The 22849-nt window shown below is 43.2% G+C and overlaps 2 protein-coding genes and 10 non-coding genes across 12 annotated transcripts; all 12 read right to left on the reverse strand.

Annotated features, from left to right (window-relative positions):
- Window positions 1-1152: 1152 nt before the first annotated feature.
- Window positions 1153-1241, reverse strand: trnay-gua. Its single transcript is given in 2 exon segments — window positions 1153-1188; window positions 1205-1241. It is a non-coding gene; the product is annotated as a tRNA-Tyr (tRNA).
- Window positions 1242-2658: 1417 nt separating this feature from the next.
- trnay-gua lies at window positions 2659-2747 on the reverse strand. Its single transcript is given in 2 exon segments — window positions 2659-2694; window positions 2711-2747. It is a non-coding gene; the product is annotated as a tRNA-Tyr (tRNA).
- A 468-nt stretch (window positions 2748-3215) lies between these two features.
- On the reverse strand, window positions 3216-3304 carry trnay-gua. Its single transcript is given in 2 exon segments — window positions 3216-3251; window positions 3268-3304. It is a non-coding gene; the product is annotated as a tRNA-Tyr (tRNA).
- Window positions 3305-3996: 692 nt separating this feature from the next.
- Window positions 3997-4085, reverse strand: trnay-gua. Its single transcript is given in 2 exon segments — window positions 3997-4032; window positions 4049-4085. It is a non-coding gene; the product is annotated as a tRNA-Tyr (tRNA).
- Window positions 4086-4942: 857 nt separating this feature from the next.
- On the reverse strand, window positions 4943-5031 carry trnay-gua. Its single transcript is given in 2 exon segments — window positions 4943-4978; window positions 4995-5031. It is a non-coding gene; the product is annotated as a tRNA-Tyr (tRNA).
- A 303-nt stretch (window positions 5032-5334) lies between these two features.
- trnay-gua lies at window positions 5335-5423 on the reverse strand. Its single transcript is given in 2 exon segments — window positions 5335-5370; window positions 5387-5423. It is a non-coding gene; the product is annotated as a tRNA-Tyr (tRNA).
- Window positions 5424-7003: 1580 nt separating this feature from the next.
- LOC117813195 lies at window positions 7004-10667 on the reverse strand. The gene is made up of 3 exons (XM_034684320.1): window positions 9980-10667; window positions 9337-9546; window positions 7004-9218 (listed from the first exon to the last, which is right to left on the reverse strand). The coding sequence occupies exons 1-3, from the start codon at window positions 10656-10658 to the stop codon at window positions 7093-7095; spliced, it is 3015 nt and encodes a 1004-aa protein (XP_034540211.1). The 5' UTR covers window positions 10659-10667; the 3' UTR covers window positions 7004-7092.
- A 2003-nt stretch (window positions 10668-12670) lies between these two features.
- Window positions 12671-14741, reverse strand: LOC117812741 (DNA-directed RNA polymerase II subunit RPB1-like). Its single transcript, XM_034683654.1, has 6 exons — window positions 14647-14741; window positions 13705-13848; window positions 13445-13525; window positions 13171-13326; window positions 12953-13030; window positions 12671-12871 (listed from the first exon to the last, which is right to left on the reverse strand). Exons 2-6 carry the CDS (start codon window positions 13846-13848, stop codon window positions 12671-12673), a joined length of 660 nt encoding a protein of 219 aa, XP_034539545.1. The 5' UTR covers window positions 14647-14741.
- Window positions 14742-21558: 6817 nt separating this feature from the next.
- Window positions 21559-21647, reverse strand: trnay-gua. The gene is given in 2 exon segments: window positions 21559-21594; window positions 21611-21647. It is a non-coding gene; the product is annotated as a tRNA-Tyr (tRNA).
- A 304-nt stretch (window positions 21648-21951) lies between these two features.
- trnay-gua lies at window positions 21952-22040 on the reverse strand. Its single transcript is given in 2 exon segments — window positions 21952-21987; window positions 22004-22040. It is a non-coding gene; the product is annotated as a tRNA-Tyr (tRNA).
- A 303-nt stretch (window positions 22041-22343) lies between these two features.
- Window positions 22344-22432, reverse strand: trnay-gua. The gene is given in 2 exon segments: window positions 22344-22379; window positions 22396-22432. It is a non-coding gene; the product is annotated as a tRNA-Tyr (tRNA).
- Window positions 22433-22732: 300 nt separating this feature from the next.
- On the reverse strand, window positions 22733-22821 carry trnay-gua. The gene is given in 2 exon segments: window positions 22733-22768; window positions 22785-22821. It is a non-coding gene; the product is annotated as a tRNA-Tyr (tRNA).
- Window positions 22822-22849: the final 28 nt, after the last annotated feature.

Below are 22849 nucleotides of genomic sequence, written 5' to 3' on the forward strand. Positions count from 1 at the left end.
CAACCATTAATAAGTTCCACAGGCAATGTTATCGTCTCATTTCCTTTGCCAAGTGCCAGCAATTCCTTTTTTTTTTTTTGAAGTTATATTTTGGGGTACTTACACCTTTATTTTATAGAGGAGAGGACAGTGGAAAGTGTCAGAACCTGGAAGAGATGACATGTGGGAAAGGGGCCGCAGGCTGGATTCGAACCCGGGCTACTGGCTACATGGACGCGTCCAAAGTGCCAACAATTCCAAGAAAGTGATAGGAATTATGTTGCTTTTCACTTAACTGGATTTGAAGTGCAATGCAGTCGAGGATGATGGTTTGGACCACTTTGACCAACCCTTTCAACTCACAGTATAGGACTGAGAGGAAAAGCACATCCTTCGAGCCGGAGTTAAACCAGCGACCTAAGGATCACTGATATTAACATCCTACAGTCCTCCGCTCTACCAACTGAGCTATCGAAGGGATAGGGCAAGGGTTACCCGCCTGGAATGTTTTTCTGATCTAAGAACAGAAAAAGCTAGCAGAGTTAAACAGGAAACTTCATTTTCTCAACTCATGGCCAACAACCATTAAGAAGTATCAAATGCAATGCTCATGTGATTGTCTAATTTCCGTTGCAAAGTGCCAGAAATTCCAAGATAGTGAAAGCAACTTTGTTTCTTTTCATCCAACTGGATTTGAAGTGCATTGCAGTCGAGGATGATGGTTTGGACCACTTTTACCAACCCTTTCAACTCACAGTATAGGACTTAGAGGAAAAGCACATCCTTCGAGCCGGAGTTGAACCAGCGACCTAAGGATCACTGATATTAACATCCTACAGTCCTCCGCTCTAACAACTGAGCTATCGAAGGGATAGGGGATGGCAAACTTTCCTGGAATGTTTTTCTGATCTAAGAACAGAAAAAGCTAGCAGAGTTAAACAGGAAACTTCATTTTCTCAACTCATGGCCAACAACCATTAAGAAGTATCAAATGCAATGCTGATGTGATTGTCTAATTTCCGTTGCAAAGTGCCAACAATTCCAAGATAGTGATAGGAATTATGTTGCTATTCACTTAACTGGATTTGAAGTGCAATGCAGTCGAGGATGATGGTTTGGACCACTTTGACCAACCCTTTCAACTCACAGTATAGGACTGAGAGGAAAAGCACATCCTTCGAGCCGGAGTTGAACCAGCGACCTAAGGATCACTGATATTAACATCCTACAGTCCTCCGCTCTACCAACTGAGCTATCGAAGGGATAGGGGAAGGCAAATTTGCCTGGAATGTTTTTTCTGATCTAAGAACAGAAAAAGCTAGCAGAGTTAAACAGGAAACTTCATTTTCTCAACTCATGGCCAACAACCATTAATAAGTTCCACAGGCAATGTTATCGTCTCATTTCCTTTGCCAAGTGCCAACAATTCCTTCTTTTTTTTGAAGTTATATTTTGGGGTACTTACACCTTTATTTTATAGAGGAGAGGACAGTGGATAGTGTCAGAACCTGGAAGAGATGACATGTGGGAAAGGGCCCACAGGCTGGATTCGAACCCGGGCTACTGGCTACATGGACGCGTCCAAAGTGCCAACAATTCCAAGAAAGTGATAGGAATTATGTTGCTTTTCACTTAACTGGATTTGAAGTGCAATGCAGTCGAGGATGATGGTTTGGATCACTTTGACCAACCCTTTCAACTCAAGGCAGGGGACTGAGAGGAAAAGCACATCCTTTGAGCCGGAGTTGAACCAGCGACCTAAGGATCACTGATATTAACATCCTACAGTCCTCCGCTCTACCAACTGAGCTATTGAAGGGATAGGGGAAGGGTTACCCACCTGGAATGTTTTTCTGATCTCAAAAAAAGAAAAAGCAAGAAGAGTTAAAAGAAAACTTCATTTTCCCAACTCGTGGCCAACAACCATTTAGAAGTATCAAATGCAATGCTCATGTGATTGTCTAATTTCCGTTGCAAAGTGCCAGAAATTCCAAGATAGTGAAAGCAAATTTGTTTCTTTTCATCCAACTGGATTTGAAGTGCATTGCAGTCGAGGATGATGGTTTGGACCACTTTTACCAACCCTTTCAACTCACATTATAGGACTGAGAGGAAAAGCACATCCTTCGAGCCGGAGTTGAACGAGCGACCTAAGGATCACTGATATTAACATCCTACAGTCCTCCGCTCTACCAACTGAGCTATCGAAGGGACAGGGGAAGGCAAATTTGCCTGGAATGTTTTTTCTGATCTAAGAACAGAAAAAGCTAGCAGAGTTAAACAGGAAACTTCATTTTCTCAACTCATGGCCAACAACCATTAATAAGTTCCACAGGCAATGTTATCGTCTCATTTCCTTTGCCAAGTGCCAACAATTCCTTCTTTTTTTTGAAGTTATATTTTGGGGTACTTACACCTTTATTTTATAGAGGAGAGGACAGTGGATAGTGTCAGAACCTGGAAGAGATGACATGTGGGAAAGGGGCCGCAGGCTGGATTCGAACCCGGGCTACTGGCTACATGGACGCGTCCAAAGTGCCAACAATTCCAAGAAAGTGATAGGAATTATGTTGCTTTTCACTTAACTGGATTTGAAGTGCAATGCAGTCGAGGATGATGGTTTGGACCACTTTGACCAACCCTTTCAACTCACAGCAGGGGACTGAGAGGAAAAGCACATCCTTCGAGCCGGAGTTGAACCAGCGACCTAAGGATCACTGATATTAACATCCTACAGTCCTCCGCTCTACCAACTGAGCTATCGAAGGGACAGGGGAAGGCAAATTTGCCTGGAATGTTTTTTCTGATCTAAGAACAGAAAAAGATAGCAGAGTTAAACAGGAAACTTCATTTTCTCAACTCATGGCCAACAACCATTAATAAGTTCCACAGGCAATGTTATCGTCTCATTTCCTTTGCCAAGTGCCAACAATTCCTTCTTTTTTTTGAAGTTATATTTTGGGGTACTTCCACCTTTATTTTATAGAGGAGAGGACAGTGGATAGTGTCAGAACCTGGAAGAGATGACATGTGGGAAAGGGGCCGCAGGCTGGATTCGAACCCGGGCTACTGGCTACATGGACGCGTCCAAAGTGCCAACAATTCCAAGAAAGTGATAGGAATTATGTTGCTTTTCACTTAACTGGATTTGAAGTGCAATGCAGTCGAGGATGATGGTTTGGACCACTTTGACCAACCCTTTCAACTCACAGTATAGGACTGAGAGGAAAAGCACATCCTTCGAGCCGGAGTTGAACCAGCGACCTAAGGATCACTGATATTAACATCCTACAGTCCTCCGCTCTACCAACTGAGCTATCGAAGGGATAGGGCAAGGGTTACCCGCCTGGAATGTTTTTCTGATCTAAGAACAGAAAAAGCTAGCAGAGTTAAACAGGAAACTTCATTTTCTCAACTCATGGCCAACAACCATTAAGAAGTATCAAATGCAATGCTCATGTGATTGTCTAATTTCCGTTGCAAAGTGCCAGAAATTCCAAGATAGTGAAAGCAACTTTGTTTCTTTTCATCCAACTGGATTTGAAGTGCATTGCAGTCGAGGATGATTGTTTGGACCACTTTGAACAACCCTTTCAACTCACAGTATAGGACTGAGAGGAAAAGCACATCCTTCGAGCCGGAGTTGAACCAGCGACCTAAGGATCACTGATATTAACATCCTACAGTCCTCCACTCTACCAACTGAGCTATCGAAGGGATAGGGCAAGGGTTACCCACCTGGAATGTTTTTCTGATCTCAAAAAAAGAAAAAGCAAGAAGAGTTAAAAGAAAACTTCATTTTCCCAACTCGTGGCCAACAACCATTTAGAAGTATCAAATGCAATGCTCATGTGATTGTCTAATTTCCGTTGCAAAGTGCCAGAAATTCCAAGATAGTGAAAGCAAATTTGTTTCTTTTCATCCAACTGGATTTGAAGTGCATTGCATTCGAGGATTATTGCTTGCAGCACTTTGACCTCTTTCGACTCACAGTACAGGACTGAGAGGAAAAGCACATCCTTCGAGCCGGAGTTGAACCAGCGACCTAAGGATCACTGATATTAACATTCTACAGTCCTCCGCTCTACCAACTGAGCTATCGAAGGGACAGGGGAACGCAAATTTGCCTGGAATGTTTTTTCTGATCTAAGAACAGAAAAAGCTAGCAGAGTTAAACAGGAAACATCATTTTCTCAACTCATGGCCAACAACCATTAATAAGTTCCACAGGCAATGTTATCGTCTCATTTCCTTTGCCAAGTGCCAACAATTCCTTCTTTTTTTTGAAGTTATATTTTGGGGTACTTACACCTTTATTTTATAGAGGAGAGGACAGTGGATAGTGTCAGAACCTGGAAGAGATGACATGTGGGAAAGGGGCCACAGGCTGGATTCGAACCCGGGCTACTGGCTACATGGACGCGTCCAAAGTGCCAACAATTCCAAGAAAGTGATAGGAATTATGTTGCTTTTCACTTAACTGGATTTGAAGTGCAATGCAGTCGAGGATGATGGTTTGGATCACTTTGACCAACCCTTTCAACTCAAGGCAGGGGACTGAGAGGAAAAGCACATCCTTCGAGCCGGAGTTGAACCAGCGACCTAAGGATCACTGATATTAACATCCTACAGTCCGCCGCTCTACCAACTGAGCTATCGAAGGGATAGGGGAAGGGTTACCCACCTGGAATGTTTTTCTGATCTCAAAAAAAGAAAAAGCAAGAAGAGTTAAAAGAAAACTTAATTTTCCCAACTCGTGGCCAACAACCATTTAGAAGTATCAAATGCAATGCTCATGTGATTGTCTAATTTCCATTGCAAAGTGCCAGAAATTCCAAGACAGTGAAAGCAACTTTGTTTATTTTCATCCAACTGGATTTGAAGTGCATTGCATTCGAGGATTATTGCTTGCAGCACTTTGACCTCTTTCGACTCACTGTACAGGACTTAGAGGAAAAGCACATCCTTCGAGCCGGAGTTGAACCAGCGACCTAAGGATCACTGATATTAACATCCTACAGTCCTCCGCTCTACCAACTGAGCTATCGAAGGGATAGGGGATGGCAAATTTTCCTGGAATGTTTTTCTGATCTAAGAACAGAAAAAGCTAGCAGAGTTAAACAGGAAACTTCATTTTCTCAACTCATGGCCAACAACCATTAAGAAGTATCAAATGCAATGCTGATGTGATTGTCTAATTTCCGTTGCAAAGTGCCAACAATTCCAAGATAGTGATAGGAATTATGTTGCTATTCACTTAACTGGATTTGAAGTGCAATGCAGTCGAGGATGATGGTTTGGACCACTTTGACCAACCCTTTCAACTCACAGTATAGGACTGAGAGGAAAAGCACATCCTTCGAGCCGGAGTTGAACCAGCGACCTAAGGATCACTGATATTAACATCCTACAGTCCTCCGCTCTACCAACTGAGCTATCGAAGGGACAGGGGAAGGCAAATTTGCCTGGAATGTTTTTTCTGATCTAAGAACAGAAAAAGCTAGCAGAGTTAAACAGGAAACTTCATTTTCTCAACTCATGGCCAACAACCATTAATAAGTTCCACAGGCAATGTTATCGTCTCATTTCCTTTGCCAAGTGCCAACAATTCCTTCTTTTTTTTGAAGTTATATTTTGGGGTACTTACACCTTTATTTTATAGAGGAGAGGACAGTGGATAGTGTCAGAACCTGGAAGAGATGACATGTGGGAAAGGGGCCGCAGGCTGGATTCGAACCCGGGCTACTGGCTACATGGACGCGTCCAAAGTGCCAACAATTCCAAGAAAGTGATAGGAATTATGTTGCTTTTCATCCAACTGGATTTGAAGTGCAATGCAGTCGAGGATGATGGTTTGGACCACTTTGACCAACCCTTTCAACTCACAGCAGGGGACTGAGAGGAAAAGCACATCCTTCGAGCCGGAGTTGAACCAGCGACCTAAGGATCACTGATATTAACATCCTACAGTCCTCCGCTCTACCAACTGAGCTATTGAAGGGATAGGGGAAGGGTTACCCACCTGGAATGTTTTTCTGATCTCAAAAAAAGAAAAAGCAAGAAGAGTTAAAAGAAAACTTAATTTTCCCAACTCGTGGCCAACAACCATTTAGAAGTATCAAATGCAATGCTCATGTGATTGTCTAATTTCCGTTGCAAAGTGCCAGAAATTCCAAGATAGTGAAAGCAACTTTGTTTCTTTTCATCCAACTGGATTTGAAGTGCATTGCATTCGAGGATTATTGCTTGCAGCACTTTGACCTCTTTCGACTCACAGTACAGGACTTAGAGGAAAAGCACAACCTTTGAGCCGGAGTTGAACCAGCGACCTAAGGATCACTGATATTAACATCCTACAGTCCTCCGCTCTACCAACTCCGCGAAAGCTGGGGAACAATTGTCTGTATGGCGGGGGGAAGAAGGGGAAGAAGGGGGGAGAAAAGGGAAGAAAAAAATGCAGAAAAAAAGGAAGGATCCGGGTTCGAATCCAGCCATGGGCAAAACTGAATTTGTTGATTGTGTTTTCAATGCAGTTAATTTCTGATCACATCAGTTTAGGCATGTAAATGTTCTGGAATCTGTGCAAAATGATCAATTATCTTTGTAGTGCAAGTTTTGTGTGAAATATATTACTCTTACTTGTTATACTAGAAGATGTTCTATCGGCTTTGGATTTATGTGTACTAAATTTGTATTTATTTTAATGGTGTTACTTTATGCCTTTAGAACCACAATTGATATGCTGACACTCAAATGTAATAAATAACACTGTAAGATTTTGTTTGAGCTTTTAGAACAGTTTTTAATTACTAGGAATGAATAAAACAAAATATGATCACGAACAGGCACACAAATGAAACTCCAAAACAATTAAGAAAAATGCAATCCAAAAAAACACAACAGAAAAATAAATAATAAAATCAGTAATAATATAAATAATGACATAATAAATAAAAATATCAATAAAATTTGAATGATTGAATGGATTTACAATACTAAATTAAACAAACAAATAGGGCTGCACTAATAAAGTATTAACTAACATTAAAAAAAATCTTTAAACAAGCAACATATACATACATACATATATACACATTTAACTCTTTTTTTTTTTTAAAACTTTATGTTAAGGCTTCGCTCAAAAGCTGCCTTCTGCATGGCCTCTAGCCATTCCTCCCTTGTACAAGTTTCTCTTTCGGGGCAGTATATTTTACCCTTGTACTGGCTGTGGCCAGTTTCTTGTGTACGGAAGGAACCGCACTTCTTACACACATTGGATACTGCTGTGCGTGTGTATTTCCTTTTTTTTGTAGTTTGCTGGGGTTTGTCGGCCAAGGAGGTGGATGACCCAGGGGCAGGGCAGGGGGGCAACGGTGGCACAGCAGGTCCAGGTTGAGCTGCGGGAAACAGCTGCCGCTGTGCAGCTATGGGCCTTGGTTGAATGGGCCTGGGCCCCGGTATTAACTGGATGGAGGTGGCTGGAGGATGGCTGGATGTGGATGCAGGAGGCTGGATGCAGGAGGCTGGAGGCTCGATGAAGGCAGCATGAGGCTTAAAGGAGGTGGCTGGAGGCTGGCTGGAGGAAGCTGGAGGCTGAAAGGAGGTGGCTGGAGGCTGGATGCAGGAGGCTAGAGGCTGAAAGGAGGTGGCTGGAGGCTGGGTGGAGGAAGCTGGAGGCTGAAAGGAGGTGGCTGGAGGCTGGATGCAGTAGGCTAGAGGCTGAAAGGAGGTGGCTGGAGGCTGGATGGAGGAAGCTGGATGCTGAAAAGAGGTGGCTGGAGGCTGGATGCAGGGGGCTAGAGGCTGAAAGGAGGTGGCTGGAGGCTGGATGAAAGCAGCATGAGGCTGAAAGGAGGTGGCTGGAGGCTGGATGAAAGCAGCATGAGGCTGAAAGGAGGTGGCTGGAGGCTGGATGAAAGCAGCAAGAGGCTGAAAGGAGGTGGCTGGAGGCTGGATGGAGGAAGCTGGAGGCTGAAAGGAGGTGGCTGGAGGCTGGATGAAGGCAGCTGGAGGCTGGACAAAGGTGGCTGGAGCCTGCCGGATCTTCCTCCTGGCTTGACCTGCTGTATTAGCTGGCAACACATATGTATGCAGCTGATCGGGATGGTGATGCTGAACGGGAAACAGGGGCTGCAGTCTGGCAGGCAGTAAAGGTACAGGTGCCAGTGGCCGTGCTTCAGGCAGCTGCACATCCTTCAAAAGAACTCCAACCTCTTGATTTTTCAGCCGTTTATTGTGCCACTGTATCACGGTGTTCTGATTTACCTCAACAGGTTGAAGAGTAGTCTGCTCCATCACCACTCCGTTGCCAAGCAGCAGCTGCCTAATTTTCCTGTAGTCCTGCAGGATAAGAGACCATCTTGACAGGCTTTCCTTCTCCTTCTTTTTGGGGCTTCTATGGATGTCACAAAGCCTGACAAAGATGGTCTCAATGAGTCTGCAGCAGCTTGGCCACTGTGCAGGGGAGCCTTTTGAGCCAATGACACACCTCTTTGTGCTATCCACTCCAGGGGTAAAACCCGACTGCTGTTTTGGGGTTCTGAAGCGACCAGTCAACAGCCTCTCTTGGTGTCGAGCTGCATACACCACCCGCTGCTTATCAAAATCTGTGAGATTCTGCCACAGACTGACGATGGTGTAGGCCTGCTGATTGGTCAGAGTGAGACCTGTCTGATGGCGGAGCTCCACCAGGTACTCAGCAAGAGCATCCACTCTATCCATCCCAGGCAGGCTGTTTGCATCCACAGCTTGGGTAGGGGCATGTGGATCAGGAGCTGGAGGAGCAACAGGAGCTGGAGGAGCTGGAGGAGCAACAGGAGCTGGAGGAGGGACAAGAGCTGGAGGAGAGACAGGAGCTGCAGGAGCAACAGGAGCTGCAGGAGCAACAGGAGCTGGAGGAGGGACAAGAGTTGGAGGAGCAACAGGAGTTGGAGGAGCAACAGGAGCTGGAGGAGAGAGCTCTGCTGGTGGGTGGAGAGGCGCTTTAGGGGACAAGTTGCTGGATGTCAAGGAAGTGCTGGGGGTAGGAGAGGTACTGGGTGGCTGAACCTCCTCGCATACCACCAGTTCTGCCACAGTGGCTTCTTGGCCCACTTCCTCAATGAATCCCTCATCATCTTCCCCTTGCTCTTCCACATCCAGGTCCTCCAGCTGCTCGGAGGTCTCCACGCAACTGCTCTGCATGTTTTGCAGTGGCTCATTGTTTTGCTGCAGCAAATACTGCAAACCAATCAGCTCCCCTGAGAAAATATAAGAAAATTAAAATGAGACCTGCACACACACACATACAGACACTGTAAATATATATATAACCCTAAACACAAGATGTTTTCAATGCAGTAATTACAAAACCCTCACCTGTGTATTTAGCAGGTGGCACAAAGGTAGGATCCAGTTTCCTGCCAAACACTTGCTCGTACTGGCTGTTGAAGCAATGAACCAACTCTCCTGTGTAACTATGCAGCGGAGATGGTTCAGTTGCAATAGCTTCAGCAGCACGGTTCTGGTTCCAGCGGTGCAGGCCATCCAGGAGGTAAATTTGAAAATTCAAAGCATTGGCGCTGTTTCCTAAAAGAAAGACATAGAAAAAGTTTGCAAAATGAGATTATTATGTTGAGCAAAGTTTCATATCAGCCCCCCTACTGAAAAGCTTGTTTTTCTTATTTCAGGAGGTCACAAAGTAAACTTTTAAATGGGAGGAAAAGGTTAACTGTGGTATCATGCAAAAACAAACAACAAATTTTCAAAGCTCAATTTAGTATTTTTTCTATAATATTGCCATTCTGGTGTGTGTGCATTTAATGACCAAGGGCATTAAGAGATCTTTCATCGATTCATTGTGTTGTTCAGGTCTTTGACCAGAAGGTGGCACAATGATAGAAATATATGACAAAATATCATTGAGTGCATACAGATTGTAGCTGCATCTGTAAGATTACTAATACGTTTTTATAAAGACAGGAATATTAAGTCATTAATACCATAAATCATGAACACAAACCTGGAACGAATCGTACGAGGTGGCAATGGAAGGATTCCAGGGATGTGGAGCCCCTCGCACATCTGTATTTTTTTAGTTGGACACCTCCCTTCGACACAGTTCCTGTTTCGGTGTAAAGTGACACATCTTGGGGATCCTGAATGCATGTCACATGCCGCTTCTGGGTTTTCCAGATGTGCTGCATCCTCTGGATGTTAAACAGGGGAACACCGAGTGCATCCTTCCCCTTGTCACTCATGAGCTCCCACAGAAGCTGATCAAGGAGGAGAATAGTTTTTGCCTCTCCTCTGGTCCTCCTCCTACAGTGCAAGGCCAGCTCTGCCTTGGTTATGTGGCGGTCCAGCTCCCTCTCAGAAAGTGCAGGCCAGTTCTGCTGCATCAGCTGCTCCTTCTTGGCCCTTCGTAGCAGAGCCACATCCCCTGCATCCCACTCAAAAATGCATGCTGACATGCGGGCCATAAAAGTGGGATACAGTTGATGGGCGTCTGTGGTGCAGCCTACTGCCAGCCGCCGCATAAAGTGCCAGATATCAAGGCGAACAATGAGATCTGGCCACCCACTGAAGCGCATCTTCAGTTTTGTCTCACCCCCTTCTTTGCAGCAGCCACAGTCCACATACAAAGCAATGGGGGGAGCCACACCTGCCTTCTGATACCTCTGTATCAAGCCTGCAGCCATCTGGTCCAATCCAGGACCTTCATTTGCAGTCAGGACGCTGATGAGGACCTGGCCCACCTCATTTCCCACTGACGTCAGCCATTGTGCCGTGCCTTTAGCAGGCCCTGTCAGCTTCTTAGTGATCTGAAAATAAATAATTAGACACAGAGTTGTTAGAATTTTGTGTTGGTACAGCATGATCTGAATCATGTACTGTTTATCTGGAGGTCTTCGTTGTGTACTTGTTCTATGTGTATGCTATTTGTGTTTAAGTCTACTGTAAGTGTGTAACTGTGCTGCTGCCTATCTCGGCCAGGACTCTCTTGGAAAAGATATTTTTAATCTCAATGAGCATTTCCTGGTTAAATAAAGGTTATAATAATGTACAATTTATCTCCAAGTAAAACAATTTCTCAACATGTGAAATGATTTCAAGGATCGTATGTGTCAAAAATGTGTTACTCTAGTCTAAAGGAGCCTTAGAAGTAAATTACTGTTTCAGAATCAAAGTCCCAACTTTAATTAAGAATGCAGTTATCCAGATATCAATTCAAACCTTTTTAGTTGAGTCCAGCTTCAAAATGGATCCGTATGTGCTGGTGATATGAGCGTTGATATCCTCGAGCCTGTTGAGGATATCGTGGCTGTAAACAGTCAGGATCCATTTGTAGCTGGGGATAACTTCTGGCTGTGGGGGCTCCTGGAAATTGGGTGGCAGCAGGCTAGGGTTGGACATGAAGGCAACACACTCAGAGGTGTATCTGCCTACATGCTGGAGCCACTCCTAAAATGACATTAATTTATAGAAGATACATCTTTACTAATACCCAAACAAAAAACACTGGTGCTTTTTAAGTAACGGTGGCTTTATTAAAAGCAGCAGAGTCAGTAGGTCTTTGAAAAAAGTATAGATGACCAAAACATAATTGAGTAATGGTATTTACATAATGGATGGGATAGATGATAATATTTTACATTTTGCTGGAGTTTATCTAGAATGAAGAATAAATGAACAAGTATGGTGAGGTATATTAATCAGTCTAGAAGAGCAAAAATTGACAGGCAGAGGTGATTGTCTCATGTGAATTAGCCACTGTGGAGAAAGAAGTCTGTGGGTGTGGGTGTGTGCTTTATGTGGCATCATAGTCCTTGGTTCATAATGCTGTTGTGAATTTTACAATTTACCTCACTGTGGTTTTCCTTCAGCTGTCTGACGATTCGTGCAGGCCCATTTCCAAGTGTTCGTTCACGCATGAGGCGAATGACACGTATGTCACAGGCGTACCTTAGAAAGAGTGTTCAAATAAATTACTCAAAAAAAAAAAAAACCTTGTAGAAAGAAAAGTTAACAATTCAGTGTATTGTATTACTTACTTGAGTGTAAGGATGACCCTGAACTCGGATCGGTGGGCCAGGTCAAGTTGCTGGAGGATGTTCTGACCAGTAGAGACATAGCTGCTTGTGCACTTGCTGCAGATCAGTGTCTCTGTAGCAAGGACATAGAAGCAGTCTATGTCTAGCACCTTCCTGACTCTCCTGTGCAAGCCACCCCCAGCTAGTGGATGTCTTGTACAGCTAGGGTTGGTACAAACAAACTGCACCTTCCACAGCCTATATGGCATCCACAGGAAGAGACGGTGGGAGAAGAAACGGTCAGGGGTGGGAGCCTGGTGGTACAACTGGGCTGGTGGTGGAGGATTGTACCAAAGCTGTAGGGAGTCACGCAGCTCCAGCTTTCCACTTGCTCCAACCTTAAAAAGAGCTGCAGACACCCACTTGTGATCTTGCACAGGGAGGGTCTCTGGCCACAAGAGTGGGAGTGCCCCAGAAGACTGTGGCTGAAGGGGGTCCTGCTGTGATAAAATAGGAGCATAGTTATGAAGAGAAGCAACATTAAACAGTAATGGATAAAATAGTATGTGTTATGTTAAAGATTTAAAAAGCAGCTTACAGGGTCCATCTCAGTCACATGCACTGGCACGGGGAGAACTGGGGCTGGTCTTTTCACAGCTGGTGGTGGAGCTAGGAAAAAGTCAAGGAGATGGGGGATGGTGAGGAGATGGGGAATGGTGAGGAGATGGGGAATGGTGAGGAGATGGGGAATGGTGAGGAGATGGGGAATGGTGAGGAGATGGGGAATGGCGAGGTGATGGGGAATGGTGAGGAGATGGAGGGTTGTATGAAGATGGAGATTGGGAAGTGGTGGCAGCAGCAGAGCCAGGGTTACTTTGTGTCTGTGTAGACAGTTGTTATCAGAAATACAAAGCAGCACAACAGGTTTTTGTGAACCTTAAGTCATAGTCCTTAAAACTTACCCGAGGAACGTTTTTTCTCTGGACATTGAGGTTTGGTTTTGGCGTGTGAACGTGGGAGCCAAACCTCGATCTTTCAAACTGAATAAAGCAACAGAAAAATATAACCAATAATTAAAATGTCTATTTCTATGTCACAACAAATACATATTTCAGAGGCTTGTGTAACAATCTGATAATAACTGTATTGTGTTTAGCTTTATAAAGAAGGTTACGTTTACCATGGACAAAACCAGTTTGGTCTTTTTTACAGGACTTGCTCCCGTTGATGGACCAGCTGTGCATGCAGTGGCTGTGGATCCGGTCAGTCCTGCTGTGGACTGACTGGATTGAGGTTGCACACCCCCAGATGATAAAGCCCTAGCATGCTCCCTTGCCTAAAAAAATAAAACAACAGTAATAAGTTTGTTAGTGTACATAATAAGATAAGCAGTCAACATTCAGAGGAATCACTTTAACCCTTTGTAGTTGTATGTTGAATTTAATTAAGGTTACCTTGTGAAAGCCACAAGAACAGCTCTGAGGTCCTTGAACAAGGGTAGCCTGTCCTCTCAACTGGAGAGGGCACTTCTCTATCTGTAACCACAAGGTAAAGCAATATCAGCTGCAAGAACTGCACAATTTAACTGTAAACTAACAAAAGCACTGATACAGTATGAAATCTTAACTTACCACCATTTACTATGCCAGTTATGTATTAGAAATGACAGTTAAGTGGATTTCCGTATGATGTGTGTGTACTTGTAAAAGTTTACCATTTGATAGTAGCTGTGCCACTTTTTCTGGCGGGGTGCGGGTCTGTTGCCCTCACCGGAAGACCAAACACCGGTGTCTGCAAACTTTTGCAGGCGTTTGTGCCAGTGGGCATCATCCATGGCCTTATGTGACTTTCCAGACATCTAAAATAAAAATTTGAACGGTTGAAAAATATACACTCAAAACACAGATACTATTACTGGCACTATAGAATGAGAAAAGAAACCTTTTCCAATTTGGTTTAAGAAGTGGGAGATTTTTCTCAACCCTAAAAAGGAACACTTAATCCTACAGTTTATCATACATTCAAATTAACACACTTAGAGATACACGTTACACTGAAGAATAACACTGTCTGAAAATGAAATATAGTAAAAAAATACAATAAAAACATACACTATCCCAACTCAAGTATAACTGAGTCAAATGTACCTGGGTAGCTTTATGCCCCCACTGAACAAATAACATACCATAACCATTAGCATTATATCACGATCTCTGCACGAACTGCGTCTTAGCGCCTTTTTGTCCGCGCATAATAAAATGAATGTACTTATTTACATTCCTCCACCATTCCGCCATTATGTAACAAGCTAGCGAGACACTTAGTAACACAAGCTTTACCGGCGTTTTGAATGAATGAATGAATGAATGAACAATTTGTAACTAAACAGTGTGCCGTACGTGTACACATGTATGTAATACATACCGACATTAAGCTTTCTGACTATTTTAGATCTATCTTGTGTTTTTTCTGCCGTCGACAGCTTTACAAGTGTCAATGTACTTGTTTACGTCGTATGACTGCTTGTTTACTTACACGACCGTTTTTCGCAACAAGGTATTAACCCTCACTGTGAAACAACACAATGAGAACATAGCTTGGACATTTCTACCAATACATAGATAAAAGTATAGAAATTCGTTGAGACATACTGTACCTTGAACTCTTTTCGCCGGTATTTTTCGCCGTTCTTTCGGAGCGTACCTCTTCTTTGACATCTAGCTCCCGGCCCCAGCTTAGCTCCCGAGTAGCCGGCTCATCGAAAGATGGAGAGCGAGCCCTGATTGGCGGCTCACCAAAAGATGGAGAGCGAGCCCCGATTGGCTGGCGAAAGATGGATACGGGCATTTGATTGGATTACGAAAGATGGACTTGCTCATATGATTGGCAGACGAAAGATGGAGCTGGCGCTGTGATAGGAGTCAGGGATACGGACGATACCGGGTACCGCGATCGAAAGGATAGGGGAAGGCAAATTTGCCTGGAATGTTTTTTCTTTTTTTTTTTTTTCTTTTTCAAAGATCTTTTTATTTAGATTTTGACACATTACAAAAAAAAAGATCAGTGCAAACAATTCAAGAAAGTGACGTTTTTGTACAAGAAACATATTAATTAAATGAATAAAATAAAAAAAAAAATAAAAAAAAGCCAATATGTGATAGTAACTTAAAATAAAAGATTGACAAGTACTCAAACAGGAAAATAAAGAATAGTGAAATTACAATACGATGAGTAGGTGAATATCAAAAAATAATAATAATTAAAAAAAGATAAAAGGGCAATAAGTATAGAAAAAAAAACAAAAAAACAAATGTACATCCGTATATATCCAGATACACCCATATACATACATACATACATACATACATACATACATACATACATACATACATACATACATACATATACATACATACATACATACATACACACATACATACATACATACATACATACATACACACATGGAAATAAAAATATAATCGTACAAGAAAAAACCCTGGATAAATTAATAAATAAACAAACAAAAAATAATAATAATAATAATAATAAAAGGAATGAAAGTACCAAAAACAAGTTAAGAAGTAGAATATACAAAACAAACAAAAACAAACAAACACACAAGCAAACAAACAAAAAAAAAAACACCACATATGGCAATGTCAAATAGGAACAACTGAACATGTTCTTCATTGAAAATAGTTGTTGTGCTCTCGAAGGGACTCAAGGCCTCAAAGTATCAAGTAAAAAAACAGTCTATGAGGAAGTAAAATTAAGAAAAGATCTCAAGAATTACAACCAGCTTCATTGAGGTGCGTCTTTGAACTGCAGGGTTTTTACTAGGTCAAAGAGAGGCTGCCATACTTTAAAAAAACTATTTGTGGATCCGCGCAGAGTATGTCTGATCTTTTCAAGTCTGCTAAAATGAAGGGCATCCCTGACCCAACCCTCATAGGATGGAGGAGAGGCAGATTTCCAGCAAAACAAGATGCGACGTCTGGCCAACAAAGTGAGGAAGGCTATAAAGACAGTTTTGGTTTTTGGGAGGACCATCGCCTGAGGAAGTACCCCAAAAAGTCCAATTAGTGGAGTTGGTTGCAGGGACACTTTAAGTGCTTTTGAAAGGACATCAAAAACATGAGACCAGTAATTTTGTAGAGCTGAGCAGGACCAGAGCATATGTATCAGTGAGGCAGGTTGTTGCCTACATCTGTCACACAAAGGATTTATATCGGGGTAAATTCGGGAAAGTCTAAGCTTGGTCCAGTAAGTACGATGTATAATTTTGCACTGGATTAAACCATGTCTCGCACAGAGGGAAGAAGAGTGCACCAGAGAGAGGATTTTGTCCCACGTGTCCTCATTTAATTCTTCACCTATATCCTGCTCCCATGATAATCTGAGATCTGACAACGGAGTGATTTTAAGAGAGAGGATTTTCTCATATAGACAAGAGATCATACCTTTAGATTGTGGGGGAGGTAGCAAAAAGTTATCAATAGCATGGCTTGAGGGTTGAGAAGGAAAATCAGATGTTGTTTTGTGTATAAAGCTGCGAATCTGTAAGTACCGGAAAAAATGAGTGTTAGGGATGTTGAATTTAGAAGAAATCTGTTGAAAAGAAGGGAAAACACCTTCAATATATAGATCATTGAACGATCTTATACCACGTTCAGACCAGACAGAAAAGGCTTTGTCAGCTATGGAGGGAGGGAAAACAGGATTCATAAATATGGGGGCTTGTAATGAAAAAGTTTGCAACCTAAAGTAGCGTCTAAATTGATTCCAGATTTTTAAAGTCGATTTGACCAGTATGTTTTTGCAATATTCAGGACCAGGTAAACCTCCAGGGTTGTAAATCAGTGCAGCCAAAGAGGACGGTGCACAAGAACGAGCCTCTAACCCTAACCAAGCAGGAACGTCACTAATCCTGTCTGCCTTCAACCAGTATTGAAGTATACGGAAGTTAGCTGCCCAATAATAAAAACTGAAATTTGGTAGAGCCATGCCACCCAACCTCTTCGGCCTTTGCAGATAGAGTTTGCGGATCCTAGGAATCTTCTTATCCCAAATAAACCCTGAAATGATCCCATCTAATTTTTGAAAGAATGACTGTGGGATGAAGACAGGAACACATTGAAAGAGAAAAGAAAATTTAGGCAATATACTCATTTTGACTGTATTAATACGTCCAGCTAGAGACAGACGGAGTAATGACCATCTTTCCAAGTCCTGCTGTATTTTGGTGAGAAGAGGGGTAAAATTATATTTAAAAAGATTCATGAATTTGTCAGTAACTTTAATTCCCAAGTATGTGAAACTGTCCAAGACTATTCTAAATGGTAGTGTATGAAGTGGGTATTTACGGGCAGCAGCATTTAACGGGAATAGTTCACTTTTGCTCAGGTTGAGTTTATAGCCAGAAATGACGCCAAAATGGCTGAGGATGTTAAACAGAGTTGGTATAGATGTGTCAAGTCTGGAAACATAAAGAAGCAGGTCGTCTGCATACAAAGAAACCCTCTGCTCAGTGCCGTCCCTCATCACACCACTGATGCGAGGGTTGGAACGAAATGCGACAGCGAGAGGCTCAATGGCGATGGCAAAGAGCAAAGGGGACATTGGGCAACCCTGTCTCGTGCCTCTAAAGAGGGAGAAGTAATCTGAATAGTTGTTGTTTGTTCTGACAGAGGCAAGTGGGGAGGTGTATAATAATTTGACCCAAGAAATGAATTTCTTGCCAAAACCAAATTTGTCCAAGACATAAAAAAGATAATTCCATTCGACCCTGTCGAAAGCCTTCTCGGCGTCTAGACTAATCACAACTTCAGGGTCATTGGATTTTGAGGGGTGGTATATGACATTAAATAAGCGTCTAATGTTTGTAAAGGCGTGTCTATTTCTAATGAAGCCAGTCTGGTCCGAGGAAATTACAGACGGTAGGACAGATTCCAGACGCAAGGCTAAAAGCTTAGCTAGTATCTTATAGTCCACATTAAGTAGAGAAATGGGACGGTACGAGCCGCAAGCGAGGGGGTCCTTATCCTTTTTTAGTATTAATGAAATAGAAGCTTGCGTTAAAGATTGGGGAAACGAGCCAGTGTCAAACGAGTATGTGAACATTTTCAGTAAGAGAGGGGCTATTTTAACCATAAATTTACGGTAAAACTCAACTGGGAACCCATCCGGCCCCGGACATTTGGAACACCGTAATGTGCCTGCCGCCCGTGAGATCTCGACAAGTGTTATGGGCTCTTCTAGTTGTAGCTTCAGTGGTGTGTCCACAGTGGGGATATTAAGAGTGTCAAAAAATGAGTCGGTGGTTGAGGAATCCGCAGATAGATCAGAAACATAGAGAGAAGAGTAAAAATCTTTAAATTTGTCATTGATTACCTTAGGATCAGTCGTTACACCCTCGGAGGTTCGGATTTGAGGAATTTGGTGATTGGATGATATCTGGCGAAGTTGGTGAGAGAGTAGCTTACTTGCCTTATCACCATGCTCATAATGTGCATGCTGGGATTTAAGTAATAGTTCTTCAACTCGTACGGCTGCCAAATTGTCAAACTCTGCTTGTAGAGAAAGACGCTCTTTATAAACCGATGGGGAGGGGGAGACTGCATACATTCTATCTAGCTGTAATATTCTAGTCGAAAGTTCATTCAGTCTCTTTTCCCTCTGTTTTTTGTCATAGCTTGTAAAGGACATAATGTGTCCCCTGATGAAGGCCTTAAAAGTCTCCCACAAGAGAGAGGGTGAGATACCAGGTGCTTCATTTGTGGCCACAAAAAGATCGATTTGGGCAGAAACAAAAGAGACAAACTTGTCATCGGACAATAAGCGAGAGTTAAAGCGCCATGGTGTGCGAGGAGGTCCTCCATCCACCAGCAAGTCAAGAACTACAGGGGCGTGGTCCGATATGACAATAGCATTATGAGAGCAGGAACGGACACACGGTATGAGTCTATTATCCAGAAAAAAGTAATCAATGCGAGTATAGGTGTGATGAACAGGAGAAAAGTATGTATACTCCCTGCCTGTGGGATTGAAAAAACGCCAAGAGTCAACGACTGAGAATTCCTGAAGAAATGCATTAATAACTCTGGAGGATTTAGACTGATTACTAAGTTTGTTTGAAGAGCGATCCAGGGGACCCAGCCAGCAATTGAAGTCACCCCCAAGGACTAGATGGTGCGAGGACATATCTGGGAGTTTAGAAAAGAGTGTAGAAAAAAAATGATTGTCGTCCCAATTAGGAGCATATACATTAGCAAGAATCAATTTGGTGTTATAAATGCTCCCGACAACAATAACATACCTGCCATTGGGATCGGAGATAACATTGGAAGAGATAAAGGGTACTGATTTATGTATTAAAATAGCGGCACCTCTGGCCTTACTCTGAAAAGCAGAGTGAAACAACTGACCTACCCAGCCTCTCCGCAGCCTGAGTTGATCTGAAACCTTTAGGTGGGTCTCCTGCAAAAAGGTTATCTGGATCTAGATTTGTATTATTAAATAATAATAACAATAACAATGGTAAATTTTATCATTGTCATAATGAAAATATATATAAAATAAAAAGGTAAAACCAGTAAGAAGTTGAAGATGAAAAACTTGAAACAGCTGTTAATCGAGACAACTCAGTAGAAAATAGTCTTAACTTTGGTCCAACATAAATTGTTCAAGACTGGCTTACCAATATTGACTAATAAAGGATACACTGTAGCAGTACCATTGATCCCATCATGGTGTGTCTGGAGAGGCAGCCCTCTTCAACTCCCTCTTAACAAAGTCAGTTGCAGCTGCTGGATCGGTGAATCTGTGACGGGTTCCTCCTGGGAGGGTGATTCTCAGTTCAGCCGGATAAAAGAGGCCAAATTTGACCCCCGAGCAGGAGTGCAGGAGGCGCTTGACATCCCCAAATCCTGCCCGCTTTTTAGCAACCGAGGGGGCAAAGTCAGGAAAGATGGATAACCTCCTCCCTTGATGCAGAAGGGGGGCAGCCTCCCCCGCCCTGCGAAGGATCTGCTCTTTGAGGTGAAAATAATGAACCCTAATGATGAAAGGCCGTGGTGGCCCCCCATTCCCAGGTCTGTCTCTGAGGGACCTGTGGGCACGATCCAGGAGGGGCGCCTCTTCCAGCTTTAAAATGTCCTGCAGAAGATGGGAAACAAACTCTCTTGGGCTAGAGCCCTCCAGACCCTCCGGAACCCCTATTAGACGAATATTATTACGCCTTGACCTACCCTCTAGGTCTTCACATTTAGCCTGGAGCGTTTTGACCTCATCTTGTAAAGCAGTAACTGTATTACCAAGGGAAAAAAGGTCATCACTGCATGTGGTAGCAGAGAGTTCGAGGTCTTTAATAGTTGCACCTTGTGTGTTAACTGTGGACTGGAGGGTATCTAAAGATGATTTTAGTTCATCCTTAACTGCTGCCACTTCAGTGCGGAGAGCTTGAGAGAAAGTGTCAATCTTTGAATCCAACTTGTCATAAATGTCCCGTTTCAAGCCCTCCAGTGCTCTGGTGAAAGTACCTGTGTCAAGCGGTGCACCCTGGTCTTCGTGGTGTTTCTCACCGCCTGGAGAGGTGCTCTGCGGGCTCGATTGTTTAGGCAAGACCGGGGCTCCGCCGAAGCCCGCCTCCGCCGGGTGCTTCCTAAGACGAGTCTTCGAGGCCTCTCTCTTATCAACCATTTCGGCAGTCTAGCAAGAATCCTGATCAGTCTAGTCGAAAACAAAATCAGTTTTGTAGACGAGTCGAGAGAGCCCCGTAGTTGCGGTGCCAGCTCCGTTGATAAGTGGACTAGCCAAATAGCAATAGCAGCGCTAGCCGCGAAGCTAGACAGGGGTATTTAGCACTGCAGGTAGCGTTAGCTGGGACAGAAGAATCCAAGGCCCCCACAGCGGCCCGCTCCGAAGTTCTCTCAAGAGTCGTTAAAGTGTGTAATTATCTTTCGTATGTACCAAAGGGATCGACAGACTGCTTAGAGTGTAGTTGAACGTAGTATTTTCATGAAGTAAGGTAGGGATGACTTTGTATAGATATCTTATTTGTCACTGTTTGGCGGAGCTCCGGGAAACGTGTCTTCACTCCATGGTGTCCGACAGCGCCCCCCTGGAATGTTTTTTCTGATCTAAGAACAGAAAAAGCTAGCAGAGTTAAACAGGAAACTTCATTTTCTCAACTCATGGCCAACAACCATTAATAAGTTCCACAGGCAATGTTATCGTCTCATTTCCATTGCCAAGTGCCAACAATTCCTTCTTTTTTTTGAAGTTATATTTTGGGGTACTTACACCTTTATTTTATAGAGGAGAGGACAGTGGATAGTGTCAGAACCTGGAAGAGATAACATGTGGGAAAGGGGCCGCAGGCAGGATTCGAACCCGGGCTACTGGCTACATGGACGCGTCCAAAGTGCCAACAATTCCAAGAAAGTGATAGGAATTATGTTGCTTTTTACTTAACTGGATTTGAAGTGCAATGCAGTCGAGGATGATGGTTTGGACCACTTTGACCAACCCTTTCAACTCACAGTATAGGACTGAGAGGAAAAGCACATCCTTCGAGCCGGAGTTGAACCAGCGACCTAAGGATCACTGATATTAACATCCTACAGTCCTCCGCTCTACCAACTGAGCTATCGAAGGGATAGGGGATGGCAAATTTGCCTGGAATGTTTTTTCTGATCTAAGAACAGAAAAAGCTAGCAGAGTTAAACAGGAAACTTCATTTTCTCAACTCATGGCCAACAACCATTAAGAAGTATCAAATGCAATGCTCATGTGATTGTCTAATTTCCGTTGCAAAGTGCCAACAATATTAAGATAGTGATAGGAATTATGTTGCTTTTCACTTAACTGGATTTGAAGTGCAATGCAGTCGAGGATGATGGTTTGGACCACTTTGACCAAGCCTTTCAACTCACAGCAGGGGACTGAGAGGAAAAGCACATCCTTCGAGCCGGAGTTGAACCAGCGACCTAAGGATCACTGATATTAACATCCTACAGTCCTCCGCTCTACCAACTGAGCTATCGAAGGGATAGGGGAAGAGTTACCCACCTGGAATGTTTTTCTGATCTCAAAAAAAGAAAAAGCTAGCAGAGTTAAAAGAAAACTTCATTTTCCCAACTTGTGGCCAACAACCATTTGGAAGTATCAAATGCAATGCTCATGTGATTGTCTAATTTCCGTTGCAAAGTGCCAGAAATTCCAAGATAGTGAAAGCAACTTTGTTTCTTTTCATCCAACTGGATTTGAAGTGCATTGCAGTCGAGGATGATTGTTTGGACCACTTTGAACAACCCTTTCAACTCACAGTATAGGACTGAGAGGAAAAGCACATCCTTCGAGCCGGAGTTGAACCAGCGACCTAAGGATCACTGATATTAACATCCTACAGTCCTCCGCTCTACCAACTGAGCTATCGAAGGGATAGGGGAAGGGTTACCCACCTGGAATGTTTTTCTGATCTCAAAAAAAGAAAAAGCAAGAAGAGTTAAAAGAAAACTTCATTTTCCCAACTCGTGGCCAACAACCATTTAGAAGTATCAAATGCAATGCTCATGTGATTGTCTAATTTCCGTTGCAAAGTGCCAGAAATTCCAAGACAGTGAAAGCAACTTTGTTTCTTTTCATCCAACTGGATTTGAAGTGCATTGCATTCGAGGATTATTGCTTGCAGCACTTTGACCTCTTTCGACTCACTGAACAGGACTTAGAGGAAAAGCACATCCTTCGAGCCGGAGTTGAACCAGCGACCTAAGGATCACTGATATTAACATCCTACAGTCCTCCGCTCTACCAACTGAGCTATCGAAGGGACAGGGGAAGGCAAATTTGCCTGGAAT

The sequence above is a fragment of the Notolabrus celidotus genome, chromosome 5, assembly GCF_009762535.1.
Source record: "Notolabrus celidotus isolate fNotCel1 chromosome 5, fNotCel1.pri, whole genome shotgun sequence".
In the NCBI taxonomy this organism is placed as follows: domain Eukaryota; kingdom Metazoa; phylum Chordata; class Actinopteri; order Labriformes; family Labridae; genus Notolabrus; species Notolabrus celidotus.